The 18531-nt window shown below is 42.4% G+C and overlaps 1 protein-coding gene across 1 annotated transcript in view; it reads right to left on the bottom strand.

Moving 5' to 3' along the window:
- LOC307231549 (homeodomain-interacting protein kinase 3-like) overlaps nucleotides 1–15889 on the bottom strand; it is a gene marked incomplete at its 3' end in the record, with an annotated part of 40532 nt that extends 24643 nt beyond the window's left edge. Inside the window, exons 1-3 of the mRNA XM_080002312.1 lie at nucleotides 15475–15889; nucleotides 14618–14809; nucleotides 12552–12733 (exon numbers count right to left, since the gene is read on the bottom strand). Coding sequence (XP_079858438.1) covers nucleotides 12552–12733; nucleotides 14618–14809; nucleotides 15475–15858 — 758 coding nt within the window. The 5' untranslated portion in view covers nucleotides 15859–15889. The remainder of the gene's footprint in view (nucleotides 1–12551; nucleotides 12734–14617; nucleotides 14810–15474) is intronic.
- Nucleotides 15890–18531: the final 2642 nt, after the last annotated feature.

An 18531-nucleotide genomic window follows, 5' to 3' on the forward strand; every position in this document is an offset into this window, starting at 1 on the left:
ACACTAGGCTGGGGAGGAGCAGCTCTTGTAGTTTGTTATCGTCCGCAGACCATCCCACAAGCGCTCGGTGTCCCCCCGCTCCATCTGTAGCGCCACAGTCTCCCTGTATGCCCGTTTAGCGTCCTTCACTGCCCTCCGCAGATTGTACAACGCCGCTTTGTAATTGCCCATATTTTTGGATACGAGACCGTCGTCGTAAGCGGCCGTGCGAGCATTCAGAGGGCAGCGGATGGATTTATCAACCCACGGCTTCTGGTTTGGAAATATCTGAACTTTCACTGTGGGAATGATGCTATCTGCTACCATAGTCACAAAACTCACTGCCACCTCCGTAAACTCGCTGACGTCACTTGAACTTGATTGGAACATGTCCCAGTCTAGTTCAGCGAGTGCGTCCTGAAGCGCAGCCTTTGATTGGTCCGTCCACCGCTTCACTTCCCTGGTCACCACCAGTTCTCGCGCGATCAAAGGCCTATAAACAGGAACCAGCGGGATCATGGCGTGGTCAGATTTCCTGAAAGCAGGGAGCGAGATGGTATCCGTTCTTGTAAGGTGTGTAGCAGTGGTCCAAAGTTCTATCTCCCCTGGTGGCACACGTGATGTGTTGGTGGAAATTAGGCAGAACTTTTTCCAAGGTTGGCCCTGTTAAAGTCCCCAGTCACCACCACAGCCGCATTAGGATGTTAATTTTGAAATCCGCACAACACGTCGTACAGGTTCGATAGTGCTGTGTCAGTATCCGCTTGTGGTGGGATATAAACGGCTGTGATGATGACCGTGCTGAATTCCCGGGGGAGATAAAATGGACGGCATAAGATGGTCAGCTGTTCCAGGTTCGGCGAGCGGGAGCGAGAGAGAAACTTGGTGTTGTTGGGGTTACACCAGCATTTGTTTACAATTAGGCAGACGCCTCCACCTTTGGATTTCCCCGACTCCCCCGATCTGTCGCCGCGGAACACGGAGAAGGACTCGGCTGGACGGACGGCTTCATCCGGCACCAGTGGGTTCAACCATGTTTCCGTCAGACAGAGGACGCAACAGTTCCTCGTGTCTCGTTGGAATTGAATCCTCGCTCGAAGTTCATCCATCTTGTTCTCCGAGACTAACGTTGGCAAGAAGGGTGCTTGGCAGAGGTGGTCGGTAAGGTTGCGTCCTCATTCTGACCCGAATGCCGCCTCGTTTACCTCGGTGCTTCCTCTGTGGGCCCGCTCGTGGAACAGCGGCTCCATTTTTGTTGTTGTTGTTGAGCGTCTTCCCGCGTAGGATTTCCGCCGGCCACTCTGCTTCCACGGATAAAAAGTCCCAAAGTTGTTCGTTTAGGGAAGTGTTTATATCCATGAGTGCATCGCGGTCGTAAGAGGTAACTGCCAATGCTTTTTTGGCGGACATTATGATAAAAAATGGAAAAAAATACTAAAATGTGCAAAAGTCGACCGGAGCAGGCAACCGCAAGGGGCGGCGCCACTATCGCCACTCAAGTATGCTGTGGTGTTTAAACCATGCTCAATTGGTACTAAAGGGCCCAAAGTGTGCCAAGTAAATATCCACACCATTACACCACCACCACCAGCCTGAACCGTTGATACAAGGCAGGATGGATCCATGCTTTCATGTGGTTCACACCAAATTCTGGCCCTACCATCTGAATGCCGCAGCTGAAATGGAGACTCATCAGACCAGGCAACATTTTTCCAATCTTCTATTGTCCATTTTTGGTGAGCCTGTGCCAATTGTAGCCCCAGTTTCCTGTTCTTAGCTGACAGGAGTGGCACCCAGTGTGGTCTTCTGCTGTTGTTGCCCGTCTGCTTCAAGGTTGGATGTGTTGTGCGTTCAGAGATGGTATTCTGCATACCTTGGTTGTAGAGTGTTTATTTGAGTTACTGTTGCCTTTCTATCGTCTCGAACAAGTCTGCCCATTTGCCTCTGACATCAACAAGGCTTTTTTGTCCACAAAACTGTCGCTCACTGGATATTTTCTCTTTTTCCGGACCATTCTCTGTAAATCCTAGAGATGGTTGTGTCTGAAAATCCCAGTAGGTCAGCAGTTTCTGAAATACTCAGACCAGCCCGTCTGGCACCAACAACGATGCCACGTTCAAAGTCACTAAAAACATTTCCTTCCGAATTCTGATTCTCGGTTTGAACTTCAGCAAGTCATCCTCACCCTGTCTACATGCCTAAATGCAATGAGCTGCTGCCATGTGATTGGCTGATTAGCTATTTGTGTTAACAAGCAATTGATCTCTCTCATTCATTCATATATATATATATATATATATATATTAATTGATTCAAAACATGTTTTTGAAAATGATGTGTGTTTTGTCATGTATGTCATTTCTGCTGCAACTCTGGAATTTCCCTTTGGAGATTAATAGGAATTTCCCTTTGGGGATTAATAAAGTACGTAGTAGTAAGTAGTAGTAGTATATAAGATAACTAGTAGTCAGTAGTTATCCTATCTTTAAAAATGCCAAACTATGGATGTCTTATTTCTGTATCGACAAACGTGATTGGTCAGAGGTGTAAGGTCCGCATTAGATCGTCCAAAGTGATTGGCTTTCTGTTGCAACCTGCCGAGCGGAAATGAACAGATGCGCAAGTTTTTTTTATCAAAATGATCGAGTGTATTTTATTTAGACAATATAATTATAATATTAATTAATAATTATCGTTATCGATAATTATCGTTAATGTTTTATCGTCGAGCACTAATTGAAATTGTGCTGAGAGGGAATTATTTTCCCAGGCCATTATGACCGTAGAGATTAAATATGTCTACTTAAAAAGGCAAATTAAAAACAATGCTTGCTTTGCAGTGTCGCCCAACCCCCTCCCAGATTAGCGGAGGAGCACGGTAAACTTTAAAGACAGATACAGCGTGATTGTTGCATAGAGAAGTATTGTCGGCATAGTTTAAGAGGGATCATGTGGTCTTTAAGCACTAATGAAATTATTTATGTATGTTTATAGGAAAGATAGATGATTTTATACATTTTAGAAAACATTAACAACTGCCGATTGACTTTTTTTGTGTGTGTGTCGATGACCGCCAATCGTCCGAATATGAAATAACCCACCCAGCCCTAGGTGCATATAGGGCTTTGCAGTACAGTCGAGGAGTCACTCGGCCCAGCAACAACGTGTCCATCGTGGCGGGTTAACTTGTTGTACAAGTCACACAACATTTGTGTGTTTGCTTATCTTAAAACAATTTACAATTCAAATCGAGGCTCTGGATAGTGTGAAACAGAGCTGTGAAAGCAGATCTATGCTAAATTACTCATATGCTCGTAATATAAGAGATGGGAGGGGGAGGGTGTGAATTCTACCTTCTGATGGAACTTTATAGAGGCGCTCTCCTCCCAACTTAGGAAGAAACCATACTTTTACCATTTAGCTTTGGTTAGAGGTTCCGGCTTTTATAATCCTCGAGTGCACCATTTTTACTAGATGTAAACAATGCGTTGATTAAAATAGTCGTGATGGAGGTTTGCAAAAACAAAACTCTTAATGCAGTTGCAAGTAAAAATCATTGGACAACCGCAAAGGAGAATGCGCAACGGATCTTCTACCAAAAAAAAGCTGATTTCCCTAATGCAGTATTAAAATAATGCAAGATAAAAGTGAAATGGTGAGCCGCCGTCGTTCCCCTCTTGCAGTGAGTAACGGCCACCCGACATTCCAGCAAAGTAGACACTGATGCATTCTAAAACCTTCTTACAGTAAAGTGCTGTAGTAAACTGTAAAGAAAAACACAGCCTAAACGGTTGCTAAAGACAAGGCTATGAGTTAACACAAACCAGCCACTGCTATTGAAATTCCCCTTGAGGTGAAAAAAAACAACAACTGTTATTCTATTTTGAGTGTAAGTTATGATTTATGACTGTGGATACCACGGTGAGAAAAAAAATTCCCCACTGTGGGTGGGGGGGGTCCTTGTTATACACGGTGCTGCTTTTTTTTTTTTTTTTTTTTTTTTTTTTTATCTCCCCAGAGTAAGATAAAAAGTTAAATAAAACGGAGTAAAATAAAAATACATCTCAAATAAATAAACACAATGTTCTGTGAGGGAGACAGGACCTGATCTAAGCTCTTCTATAGCCTTCTTTCTCTCTTCTCGTGATAAGTGAGTTGTGACTCCGCAGACAATGCGGACACTTTCAGTTTTGTACCATCTGAAGTATTGATTGTATTGATAGCATTCAAGTATTGATAACATGCTTAGTATAAAAATTTTTGGATTTCCTTTATTTGATGAACGTGGGCGCTGGGACATGAAAATTAACTAAATGGGTTTTATTTTTATATACATACATATATATATATATATATATTTTTTTTTTTTTGTTGTTTTTTTTAAACGGCGCTGGGGGCATTGCGTAAGTAATGTAATCGTGTATGCCCAACACCGGTAACACCAATAACCACAGCAACCCTAGTGATAACACATTCAAATTTGCCCCCCAAAACCGGGATCTCGTATTTCATATTGCACCCACATGACGTCAATACACTGGCATTGTTGTTCATGGAAATGCAATGAAACGGCAGCCCATGTACGAATAAAAAGGCCTTTGCTGCTTATACAATCCTAATGGGAGAGGTGTTCCAGTGCAGTTTGGGTGAGCCATCAGTTAAATACAATGGACTGTTCGCGCTGGACAAAGCACCGTTGGGCTCGGCAACAGTGCTGCAAATAGTAACCACTGTTTTGGCGACCTAGAGGGAAATAACCGTTACTAAGCAACACTGAGACGCCAGACCTTTATAGGACTGCACTAGCTGGGAACAAACCAGGCAATCAGCCATTATCACCGTAGCACGTGTGTGTATGTGCGTGTGCATCTATGTGTCTGTGCCAGAGAGGGAAATAATCACTTTTCGCCATTTCCTGTTGCTCCTCAAAATGCAGGAAGTTGACTTATGCAATAGCTGTTGTTGACAGCTCTGACACTCTCGCACAAACGACAATTCTTTGAAGGCAACCTGCTGAAATACCCACATCAGAGGACTTTGACACTGAAAGAACCATTCAAACTCTGAATGCAGAGGTCTGGTTTTTATTTGATTTGACAAGGAGTTAAGTGTCCAAAACAACTTGTGTTAAATCCAAAATATTACACGTTATCCATTTAGTTCTTGAAGAGGTTGAGGCTTTTGGCTTAGACCTTGTTGAGCATTGTTTATTGTTTGTCCATGCCAATTGAGTAAGTTATTGCCAAGTACAAAAACTGTGATTACTGTTACGATACAATTTGTGCAGCCCTGGGGCCAATGCAGGGCGATCCTGATCAAGAAACCAATGACCGATAATATCTTTTTAAAAAAACCCAACACTTCTTGGGAATAGACATTGATAATCGGGTTGTCCCGTGACTCCAAACTGTAACTGGGGGAGAGAATAAATATACTAAGCAGAATTCCCCTCACACAGGCTTGGAAACCCATCGGCCTTTGTAGGTCTGTGGCAAAGAAAATCTGACAAAACACACCTCTTTTGGGCTCATTTCAACCCCCCCCAAAACACAAACACATTGTGTTTGTTATTGCACAACTACTCCTACTCTGCCAAAGTCATAAAAGCGGCAGCACCAGCCCCACCTTTCCAGAAAAGACCATCAAATACGATCCGCAGGCTGACTTTGGTGGCAGGACCAGTTCTAGAATTAATCCTGCCCTGTTCACACGAGAGTGCAGCAGCCAGTTACAGCAAGACCACATCTCCATGAGGATATGACAACATACAGCTCTATAGAGAAAGAGGTGTTACTATGGATATAACCAATTGGAAAAAAAAACAAAACTGCTAGTGTGTGAGCAGTGTAATATAAAACAGGAATGCTTTGTGCAACTGGGACATAGCTGATCCACAATGATCATATGTCAAACACAACACGTTGCCTCACCAGGGCTCAAGGTTTTAAACAGTAGATGAGGTTCTGTGGACTATCTTAGAGTACCGTGTATGCATTGTGTTTTGTAATGTTTCAAAAATGTTTGCAATTAAAGGTGCTATTTTTTGGGGGGTTCGAAAGTTCGAAGAAATAATAAAGATAAACACGCCTCTGTTTGTATGGCTGTGGTGCTGTTCGGCTCTCTGCATTCTCTGTAGCGAGAAATACCTTTTTACTGGTGGAAGGGCTAAACTCTAGCCTACCCTGAATAAATAAAAAATATCATTGAGCAATTGCGGTGGTAGGAGAAGAAATGGCAAGGACAGACACCAGACGGAACTCAGAATTTTCTAAAAATGGATCAAAGCTCAGAATTGCAAAGAGTTTTGGAGAGGTGGGTTCTTATGCCACAACAGCCAGCGTTACAGGCTTTGACTCAGGATGGCCTCAAGAATATAAATAAGTGAAGAAGAGGGTGTGAACACACGTACGCACACACCCTCAAGCATGTATCGCGAGGCCAACTGTGCATGAGCATGTGTTATTCATGACGTATATGAGCTCCCTTGAAGTAGGTTAATCCTCCCCATGCGAGCGAGGCACCGCTCGGGACATCAGAATGGTCCCAAAGAGTTGGAGATGGGACTACAGTGAAGCAAACAAACATACCCCCGGGTAGATACTGGATTTATTCACGATGTGCTAAAACCAACACAAGAGAATTAACCGTTTTTCCACAACTGACTCCCACAACCACCTTTTGCACCTGTGCCCTGAACAGACGAAAGCCCTTTCACTAGAATCGTTGAACGCCTTTACTATTCTCCATTACTAGGAGAAATTAAGACATTTCAAAAGTGCAACATGTAATAGTAGTTGTAATAGAGAGCAGTCCCACCTACATGAAGGGAACCAGGAACAATGAGCCTCGATCTCAAATGCCTGCTAAGTCAACAGCTCTCATTCCTTTCCACTTGATCTGCTTTGCTAAATTATTCACATAGCCCAGTGCTCCGTTTTCACTGTGGGAGGTGGATTTACGTCACCGGCCCCCACAGAACATAACAGTCACCACACCGAGGCCTGCTGTGTCATGGCTCCCATGGCAACCGTGCATAAGAGCATGACGAGTGACGAGAGCTTTCTGCCACGGCCTTCCATCTGCAAGACTCAACTGCCGTGAACGACCCACCTCTGGACAACGACGCTGGTTCCCTTTTAGTCAATTTGCTGAGCAAGAATAAAGGTCCCAACAGTCCCAGGTTCCCAGTCACAACAAAACACTCACATTTATGGCTTTGCATTTTGTTTACTTTGTGGTCAAAGTCTAGTAGGGTTCGTTCATGGCCAAAGAATGGAAATTCACTGGTAATCTGGTTCAAACTAGGGATGTCAACATCACAGTTTTGAGGTGTCGGAGGCATTTATCAATTAGTCATTGTTTTGGGGGTGGGCGCTGAGAAAGTTACACATGGTTACAAACAAAAAAAAAAACCCTACTTTGTATAAAAGATCACTCTGATCTGAGCTGCGGCCCGGGCTCCACCATTTTGCCCAATAAAAATTTATTCGCGTGCATCTCCAAATGTAATGAAATTAAATCAAGGTTAAGGATCAAGGTCTTCCTGGTGGAAGATCAAACCATAGCCCAGTTTGAGCTTCCTGGTAGAGGCCAGATTTTGATCTAAAATCTGCTGGTTCTTGATGGTGTCCATGATGAAGGTTCCCAGGGTGTTGGTAGTAAAACAGCACTGCAACCACACAGATCCACCACCATACTTCACCGTGGTGGTGGACCATTCCTCTTTCTACACCAAACACACCTCTGGTGTTTGTTACTAAAAATCTTGATTTTTTTTTCTCTTATCTGACCATAGAACCTGGTTTCAGTTAAAGGGTGCCAATTCTAGAGGGAAGTTTATAAAAGGGGAAGTAGGACGGAGCAAGCTCAGGATTATACAAGCAAGCTCAGGATTTTATTGTGTTTCGTGATGCATCATTTTCAAATATGTACTTTGCCTTTGCTGGTATTATGTACATTTAAAACCTGTATGTGTGCTTGTAGCCAGGGACACAATGAGGCAAAACAATGTTTATTGATCGGTTTATAGTTCAGACGTAACCTGTATGGTAGAAACACGATGACACGAACTGGTAAAAATCACATCAAACTGGCTAGTTTTTATTTTTTTGTCAGTCAGTTTGCATTACATTAAACAGGATAAAACAGATAGAAGCTTATAAAAATGCACAGAGATAACATTTCTAGGAGGAATTATAAATAAGGGGAATCATAAATATCTTTATATCCGTGAATCGACGCGGACACAGCTCTCCGTGCACCCTGTTCATCTTCCGATTGAACAACGGAATCCAATTTGACTGACAAAATTCAGAGTCGAGTGCAGCCAGAGAAATAATTATTCATAATAATAATAATAATAGACACACAAAATAAATCCCCCATAGGTCTAATGCACTACCCCCCCACGCGTGCAAAGCTCGAGTGATGGGTGGGAGTGGACTCAGAGGAGCGACAGAAAAGTTTCCCTAGAGGTCCTTGAACAAAGGATGGAAGACAGTCAATGATGACAACTGAACAATGTTACAAAACAATATTTCATATCCTCCTGTAACTTTCCGCAGCAAAAAAATATATAATACGGTAATGAGCTCAATACCGTGGTGACATCACGTAACCACAGTATTGCGGTAATCATCACAACCCTAGCCACACCAATCTGTCCATATATATATATATATATATATATATATATATATATATATATATATATATATATATATATATATATATATATATATATAGAGGCCCTTTGTAAAGGCTAGCATTAATGAATTTAGTGAGCACGAAGAAAGTTAAAGTACATTCTGCAGCACGCACCATGTATCCACTATTTGTGGTAGCTGCCTGGACAGAGCCGTGCAAACACACACATACAAAATTCTGAATTCTGTTATTCCTGGGTCTAAATGCAGGCTTAGCACGCTACATTATTTTGTGGCCTTTCATGTCCTCGCTGACCTCCTTGATTTTCAACTGCTAGACCATTTTTAAAGTGCACCATGACTACCGTCTGGCCCTGAGACCAGTGAAAGATAACACATAGAAAAACCACACTCACAAGCACACACGCAAGCATATGGACACTTAACCAGGTCAACCACAGAGCAGAGACTTTTTGTTATGCAACAGCAATGGTCCAACGTCCCCCATACTTTTCTGGCTGAGCAAGGCAGGCAGAGGAAATCCTGAGCAAATTAGGGGTATGGAGGAGACACGCGCCAAGAATTATATTTCAGGTATATGGTAGGGATGATTACGACCGTATTTTGCAAGTCGACGTGCTGCTGCACTGGACCTTTCAACGCAGAGCGGAGACATATGTACGAAATTCTTTCTTTACACCAATGTTTATTCAAAAATGTTGTTACATTCAAAGCAATCACCCATTTAAGGCTGTACCCTACTCAGAATTTTGTCAGTCTAATTGGATTTGGCTGTTAAATGCGAATATTCGACTATTTGCCAGGGGGTATACGGAGGAACTCGGGTTAGGTATCAATATTAAAAAGCCCCAGGGCTAAAATATTGAAGACTGTAGTATCAATAAGCTCCGACGGTACTGTTTACAGTATTGGAGAAATTAAAAAAATGTATTCTCTATTTATTTAAGTAATACAACCCGTTTCCAACTTGCACTAAGATTAAGATATTCGTCTAAGAAGCATTTTCACTATTATTAGCAGAAGAGACATCTCTCTCTCTCTTTCCCGCTTCATCGGCAGAATGGGGATATGTGTGAGGGGAGCGGGGCCGGCTCCCTCTGCCTGGCTCTCACAGAGACACACGAGGAGACCCTGCTCTGAGTGACCATGGCACGCCGAGCGCAGATAGTGCCCCCATCGCCCCCTCTCCATGCGTAATGCGCAGAAAATAAAGCAGTGTTAATTCATAATAAAAAATAAAAAAAATCAATAACAGTACAATTCAAGTACCGAATCGGTACACAATATATTTATGATTCCCCTTATTTATAATTCCTCATTGAAATGTTATCCCTGTGCATTTTGTAAGCTTCTATCTGTTTTATCCTGTTGTTGTAATGCACACTGACTGACAAAAAAACAACAACAGAAAAACAAAAACAAAACGACTGCTCGAATCTCAGTCAACTGATTGTTTCCGACTGATAATTAGACTAGTCGACTTTCAGGGGGCAGCCCTACCTCCAACTGTTATTATTCATATAATTAAATGAGTTGTCTAAATGTGATGTCTGAAAATGAAACTATTTTGCCGAATCAACAATGCATTTCTTCGCGAGCATTCACGAATGTAGCCTAAAATAAATAAATAGTGATGATTTTGATATTCAGCTATAAAAACGCAAAATAACTGTGTGGTTTTTACCCACACATGATGGCAGTCTGACATAGCGAGATGAGGACCAAACAGCGTCTGAAATGAAACCTCATTTCTCTAGGCGCCTCGTATGTGCGTGCATTATGGGACAGGACTGGATTTTACTCCTTATTGTCGACACGTCGGTTTAGTCGACACATTTTACCCTCCCTAGTAGATGGCCTGAAATGTTTATTTGTGCTGCCCATTGCAATTCTAACAGATTTTTTTACAGCATGATCGTTCAAAAAAATTATACAGGTCATTCATAAAAAAAGGGAACTGAAGTTATGGGAGCTTTAAGGTGGAAACCGAGCCAGCAAATCAACAGCACGTACAACTGACTGCACAACGGTGGAGCCTCAAGGAATAGCTTAACTGATAGTATCACCTTACTTGCTGTGACTTGCTTAGGACAAACGAAAAAGAAATCTGTACAATGGAACAATTCAATGGGTAAAAAAGGCGAGACGCCGTTTTCCACGCCAGCCTGGAAGTGAAACATCATGATGTGCAATATCTTAACACTTTTGAGCCAGATCCAAAGAAATGTTTAGATTTTTTCCCACGCAGTGTTTATTTATTCAATTACCAGCACAGATCGCTCCTAGAACAAAGTGTGTAAATATCGGTGACGTCAAACATATCTAAGCCCGTATTTTCCTGTTTTTTTGCGGCATTTAACTTTGAACTGGAGTTCTATATACGACAACGGACACAATGAAACTCTTTATGATTTAAAAGTTAGGACTTGAAGTATCAGATATTTCCCTCAGCCCACATGTCACAGAGTTTGTATTAGGTCTGAAATAAAGTAAATTCAAGCTGACATCGCAATGTATTACAACGCAATTTCCAAATTACAAACGCTGGGATTGAAAAAAAAAGGTTTTGTTTTGTGTTATACAATCTAACCCAGTGATACTTAATCCACGGCTCTTTTATGATTAGTTGTGGCTCTTTAAAGTGTTATTTAAAATGAAATAAAAAAATTATAAAAGTTCAATAAATGTTGTCTGAGACAGTCTGCAGAATTCAAAACTGAATTTCCAATTAGACACATCAACCCGTGACGGCTTTGAGAGAGAGCGCATCTATAGAGATCTGTTTCCTGGTAGTGATGAATGAGCTGTTAACTTATTGATCAATGGCTGATCACCTGGTTTCCACGAGCAATTTTATTATTAATGATTCATTTTTAATTATATTATGACCGTATATAAGTTATAACCTGAAGCCGCGACTTATACCCGGACCAACCGTGCCACGTGAGACCAAATGCTCCATCGGCTTCCACGCTACAAGCACTACCACAGCCTCCATGCAATTAAGAAATAGAAAAACTACTTTAATATCAATCCACAGTTTGAATTTTTATTTATTGCTTGTGTTAATTGAATAATACAGGAGATAAGGAACTGTTAAAAAAAACGGATACTAAATTGTAATTGCAATATTTGTCAATTTTTTTTTAATTAATTATTTATTTATTTATTAAATACAATCGCAATTCGATTATTTTACCAAATCGTTCAACACTAGTTTGTATCCCTGCCGATCAACTTTCTCTAACACTCCCACTGACAGAAATCAATTACTTAACAGGAGGAAACACCCTTTTTGCTATGCGAGCAGCCTCAAGAGCCCACAAAACAGCTTGTTTTTTGCCTGTCAGCTAACAAGGGGGCTGGTGATCTAGCTAACGAACAAAATCAGATAAAAACTGGAATTAGTTAAGCAGAGCTGCCACACGGTTAAAAACATTTTATTCTTTTCACACAACTCTGGTCTCACGGTGAATTTGGTGAACATCTCGCGGCGCGGTTAGGGTGTGACTCTTAACAACGTGGATAGCATACACAAAGTGGTGGAACCTTTGAGCGGCAGAGAACAGGCGAGAGAGGGAGCGAAATGAGAAGGAATCGAAAGACCAAAGGAAGAGAATGAAGGGGGAGAAAGGGAGAGAAACAAGAAAGAAGAAAGAAGAAGAGAGCGAGAGAGAGAAACTTAGTGTGCATACCAAAGACCTAATAGCCAGAATTTTGCGGGTTGTTACAGAACCCTCTCCTGCATTACATAACAGGAAAAGCCAAAAACGTGTATGGGAAACACCCTCGTACACGCCCCTCAACAATCTTCCCCCGTGGAATCAGAACAACATGGCAGATCGCCATCTACCCTATTTGGGAGAGTTTGTGCTTTTCCCCCTTACACGACGCAGTGAGTCTGACCTGTAGTATCGGGACTGCAGGTAGGTGGAGCAGACAGCCTTGGAGACGTGGCTGGCCGAGCCAAAGTCAATGACCTTCACACGGTAGGGCTGCCTGGCGGGGTCCACCAGCATGATGTTCTCAGGCTTCAGGTCGGCGTGGATCAGACCCAGAGACTTCAGCTTCTTCAAGGCAGTGGCCACCTTCAGGTGCAAATAATTAGAAAAGTATTTATTTCCCAATAAGTGCAGTGTAATTTTACATTTGTACAGTACTGCCGCTCAGAGTAAATGTTGTTAGATTATTGTAAATAAAAAAATGATGTAAAATAAAGTATTCTAATACATTAGTTCAGGGCTAATGTATTTGATAACTGCAAGCTCAATCTAGCCCAGCTAAACTCAATGCTTACACGTGCTAGAACAGTGGCTCTAGCTAGGGGCCTTTTAAGAGGTTCCAGCAAAATGATGAATAGTTAAACTTGTGATAGAAAATGCAACAATTGATGCTTTGATAACTAGGACTCTCTCTCTCCCTCTCCCTCTCTCTCTCTCTCTCTCTCTCTCTACAACTTGGTGCAACAACTAATCACACATAAGCATTGGATTGGCCATCATTAGGCATGAGTATAATGTTCAAAGCACCTTTACAGTCAAAATATTCATAATTTTATCAGCTGCAATTAAAAATAGGTTAATTACCTTTTGATTGATAGTAAAGATCGACATACTGTGTCAAAGTCATCTCAAATGATTCCTTAGGGCCTCAGCTTTCTAATGGTGTAAGGCACTTGTATGCGGCAGTAACTGCTGTCAATGCACGCCCTTGGGTCCCCAGCAATACACCCCCAAGTGTGAAGAAGATTGGATGAATGGTTGTCGAGATAGTCAAAGGACATACATACATAGATTCCTCCTTTAAAGCTAGCTTATAATTTGGTTAGGTAAAATCAGTTTGAACCGCTTAAATAATTAACTCAAATCATAGTAACAAGTTATTATTATAATTAAAAAAAGCACTGGCCCTCTGTCCAGTGTCCTTTATGGCATAGTACGCAAATGTTTATTTAACAAATCTAAAATGAAAATATATATATTATATATATATATATATTTTCCCTCATCAATCCCTCATCTTAATTTGTTACTGTGTGTTTTTATCTGTCTTTAAAAAAACATCAAGAAATAACAATTCCAGGACAGATCAAGGCCTTTCGCTTCAAGAGATTACATTGTGGATAATGTAGAAGCCCTGTTGGCACATGGCGAGAGGAGTTAGACGTTAGAACGTGGCTGTCTACTACCTCTGCTCAAATAAATGCCATAGAGTATTGCACCACGTTGTCTCTGTGAAAGGAAATGACTCATTGTAGGAGGTTCCATTCAAACAGACTTAACACTGCATGTGAAAGCCCTCAGAGACATTTGTGTCCATGTGTGAGGACACATACACGGAATATGTTTTCCACTGACTTCGGGGTGAGTAAGGAATGTCAAATTTAAATTTTAGGGCTACAACCCCAGCAGGGATGAATATAATGTTATAGTAGGCCTACCGCCTTAGTCTCCACCAGCTTACTATCAACACTGAATCCTATAATGGGTATTTAACATTCACCAAGATTCAATTTTATCTTCTGTTAAATGAAACGTCCACAGGCAAATATTGACTTCTACCAGATTTAGATAAGCAATGGAAAGTTATAAGAACATTTGGAACTTCACTTACTTCTTACTACTCGTGGGTTACTACTTCTTACTTCTATATCTATCCATGCGCGGTATAACCATTGGTAGGATATAAACTTTATCTGTGAAATTTCAACAGATACTGATAGTTCTTCAGAACCCTAATATCAGCCGATATCATCGGAGTCCTGATAAATCAACTGGGACCTCAAACAAACACCTGATAAAACATCTGTAACTTTAACAGAGAGGGGCAAAGTGCACCACGGGGGAGCTGTTAAGTCAGCAACACGACAGAAAAAAAAGAGCAACAGAGCAGTCTGAAAAGGGAAGAAAACACCGGTCATTTTGGAGAACTGGGGTTTGTAAACACATGGCTGACGTCTGACACGGGTGTACCTGCTGCAGGACAGGCCTGATGATCTTCAGCGGCAGCGGGGTGAACTTGTTCTGCTTGAGGAAGTCGTAGAGGTTTTGCTCTAGCATCTCAAACACCAGGCAGGTGTGGCTGCGGTGGTGGAAACACTCCAGGGCCCGTACCACATTGTGCTCCTCGGCGTTCTCCCCACTTAGACGTGCCAAGATGCCCACCTGAGTTTGATGAGCGCAGTGGTGGTTGGGAAAGAAGGCAGGTGAGTTGAAGCCGAGTGATGTGGGATTATTTACACAATACAAGGAGCCAAACACAAAGTGCTTAACTCTTAATTATATACAGCATGAAGAACAGGAACAATGAGAAAGGAAAGAAAATGAAGGTCATAAAGAGGTAACCACTTTGTCCTATTTCTATTGAGTCCAATCTACCGAAACAAAACTACCTTTGAATGACTCATTGCAGGAGACATTTATCACATCACCACCTGTGCAGTAATACAGTGGTACCTTGACTTACGACTGTAATTCATTCTATAAGAACGGTCGTATGTTAAAAAAGTTGTTTGTTGAAGCAATTTTTCCCATATAAATTATGAAATAATGAAGGGTGAAAATAAACAAAATACACAGCACAAACACAGTAGATATGAAAAAAAATATCGATAAGCCATGAACTACGTGCATACACGATGTAGGTCGCCCACTGACTGACTGCTGATTGGCCGCCGACGCACCAACTGCAAATTTCTATGGTCGTATCTTGGAGCAGTCGGTCGCAAGCCGATACAAATTTTCGCGACTATCGCTGCTGGTATCTTGGAGCAGTCGTAAGTAGATGCAGTCTTAAGTCGCGGTACCACTGTAATAGCTTAATAAATAACCTCGATCTGGCCCTGGCGTGCGTAGGACGGGTGGTTTTTGAGGATCTTCACAGCCACCACCTGGTTGGTGCCCCTCTTCCAGCACTTCACCACCTGGCCGAAGGTCCCCCGGCCCAGGAACTCCAGCACCTCGTAGCTGTTCTTGGCGGAGCACAGCACCTCGTGCTGCACCAGCTGGTAATCCCCGTCCGCTGACCCCGCTCTGCCCGCAGTCGTAGCCACTGCCGCCACAGTCGTCGGAACCGCATTGCACTCTGCTGCCCTTACGGGGCCTTCAGCTCTGGCCCCGGCAGGGGGCCCCGCCCCTCCATCAACAGTGTCAGCACTGCTCTGCAACATGGCTATGGGGGGAGGCAGTGTAGCGGCCTCCTCCACTATCTGCATCGCTGCCCAGCGGTTCTTCTCCCGTGGTCCGTCTCCACCCGTCCTCCGCTCACATGTCGGGGTGTCCACGTCCACGCCGCTCCCCAGTGGCTCCTCCGCTCCCGCACTGACCCCGTAGGTCAGGCCTCCTCCCTCTCGCCTTCCCTCAAGCCCTCCGGGGTCTTGGCTCTGGACTAGTGCAGCTTCCTCCGCACGGCTTTCCCGATTCTTCTCCTCCTCCCTCTGGAACCACGGCGGCTCCTGCTCTCCTCCCGGTTGCGGCGGGTCGGCCTCAGCGCAAGACGGCAGCACGTTGTTGGGGTAGGCGATACCGTAGTTGACGCCGATGACGTAAGTCTTGGGCGGCGGTCGCTGCTGAAAGGCTCTGCTGGCGGTGACGCAGCGCTGGAGCTGGCCGCGGTGTCTGCTGCTGCCACTGGTTGCTAAGGCACTTGTCTGAGCTGGGTGCAGGTGTGATGGGTTGATGAGAACGTTTGAGGCCATACCTGAGGAAAGAGAGAGGGGGGTTAGAGGTGGGGGAGCGGTGATAGATATATAGGATTAAACGGCGAGTCGCTGTGATTTAGGACCCTTAACCCTGTTGTTTAGAGCCCGCCGATGCAAGATTTTTGGATCTGATGCAGATCTTGATTTTGTTGACTCCTTGCCCACCAATTACCTATGTTTTGACTGAGATTTTGCAAAATTTCGAAAAATCAATTTAAAAAACATATTTTATTAAAGCTTCTATATTTGAGAACATTTAACTTATAAGCAAACAAATAAAAACAAACACAACAAACTGTTTAATAGAAAATGTCAAAGATGATATTAAATTACATTTAGATTCTTCTTTTTTCTGAGTTCCAGTGCGTCATCACCTCCGAAACAAATTTGTTTTCTGACTTTCCCATGAACGCAGCATGGCTTACTGTTTTGAAACCCATGTCGGTGTCTAAACGTGAGTGGAAACAAACATGGATGGATTTATAATATCTTGTCGGACTTCTGTAATTATTTTGGTGAGTAACTTAAAAGTAGTGTAAAACAGACAACTATGGGATAAAAAAGATCAATTTTTGTTGTTTATTATACTTATTTGAAAATCCGGACACATCGGCTGCATAACTGTCGATCCCGATGTCAAAAAAGTTGAATAATGGCCGATATATCGGCCATTATTCGACATTCCCAACTCTCTAAACTGGCTCATCTATGACGTTAAAAATATCACTGATATTTTCATCAGACTCAGTTGACTGAGGTTTCAAAGTTACCTACCATAAATTCAACATGTTCAAGATACCTGTCTGTAGCCTAGAGTTTCAGTTATCCAGTAATTTAAAAACAACAACATTAAAGGCTTCAAAAACACAGATGAGAGTGTGTCCAAGGAATATAAAGGTTAGGCTGAAGAGCATGCTTTTGAGATCCAAGTGTAAGTGAGAGGGTTCAAAAGCAGAATGAGCCGTAAATAAATCATCCTTACACTGTGTGTGATTAATGGTAGTCCATGTACCTCACCACAACATGGCCAATTTGCTATTTTGTTTTGGTTTTGTTTTTAGCTTGTCAAGGTTAACATCCAAGTAAAGCCGTCATAAGAGCTGCCAAGCTCTGTGTGCAGCTGGGCCCTCCTGTCATCCTTTCCTGAAAAAGGGAAACGGTTGACTGTAATGAGAGAAGGGGAATCCCCCGCTCTGTGCTCTGGTTTTTGGTCCTCTTTAAGTGTGTTTGTGTTTGGTAATGGGAGGGGGGGGGTTACCCCACCCCTGATGAATTCACAGCTCAATAATGCAATATGGTCATAAATTCCAGTTAAAGTAAATTTCCCCGCCCTCATTTTCTCCATTCCGGTAAACACTGAGTTGCCAACTTTGCAGTATTCTTGTCAATTTGGTTCTCAGTGGCAGGGTTGAGCTGTGTTGGCACTGGAGATGTATGAATTACCTGGCTACGCTGCAGTTAAGAATAACTCCATCCAGCCCTGCGAGGCTACAGGCATCACACATAGTTCCCGGTTAATTACTGGAATAACCTTTCCGGCACAGATTGGAATTATTACAGCACTATTATCAATGCTGTCTGTCTACAAAGATAAGAACTAGTTATTATATTGTAAAGGCTATATGTTGACAAATTTGACCAAATTGACTAGAAAAAGACTAAAACTAAATACATTCCCAGTATATTTTTATTTTAGTTTGTTTTCTAAATACACATTATCATTTCAGTTGGTGTTCATTTTTCCTGACTAGTTTTAACACCTAGTTTTAGTTAACTGTACAGGGAGGCAAACACATGGATGATGAAAGAAGGTCTGAAATATACTTATGGCGGTAGCTGGCGGTTTTCTGAATTCAGATGAACGCATCACTTCCGACAGTTTTCCGAGCCTGTGAACGCAGTATCCTGTCCTGCTTTGGAGCAATTTTAACTGGAGACTAGAGCCATGTCTGCGTTTTAGTTCTAATGTTATATCACAGAACCAGTTGGTTAATCAATTGCGGATGATATCGTTCTCTTGGACGGATAAAAAAAAAAAAAAAAAGAATAAAAAAATGCTATAATGCTTCGCCGCTAGCACTGTCACGATTCAAAATTGAAATCATTAGAAATTAGTGTTTGATTTCGAACCTCAAAATCATAATCAGCTTCGCAATTCTCCCCAGGTTTTTGGAGGTAATATTGTCC

Source organism: Zeus faber (assembly GCF_960531495.2).
Source record: "Zeus faber genome assembly, chromosome: 6".
Taxonomy (NCBI): Eukaryota; Metazoa; Chordata; class Actinopteri; order Zeiformes; family Zeidae; genus Zeus; species Zeus faber.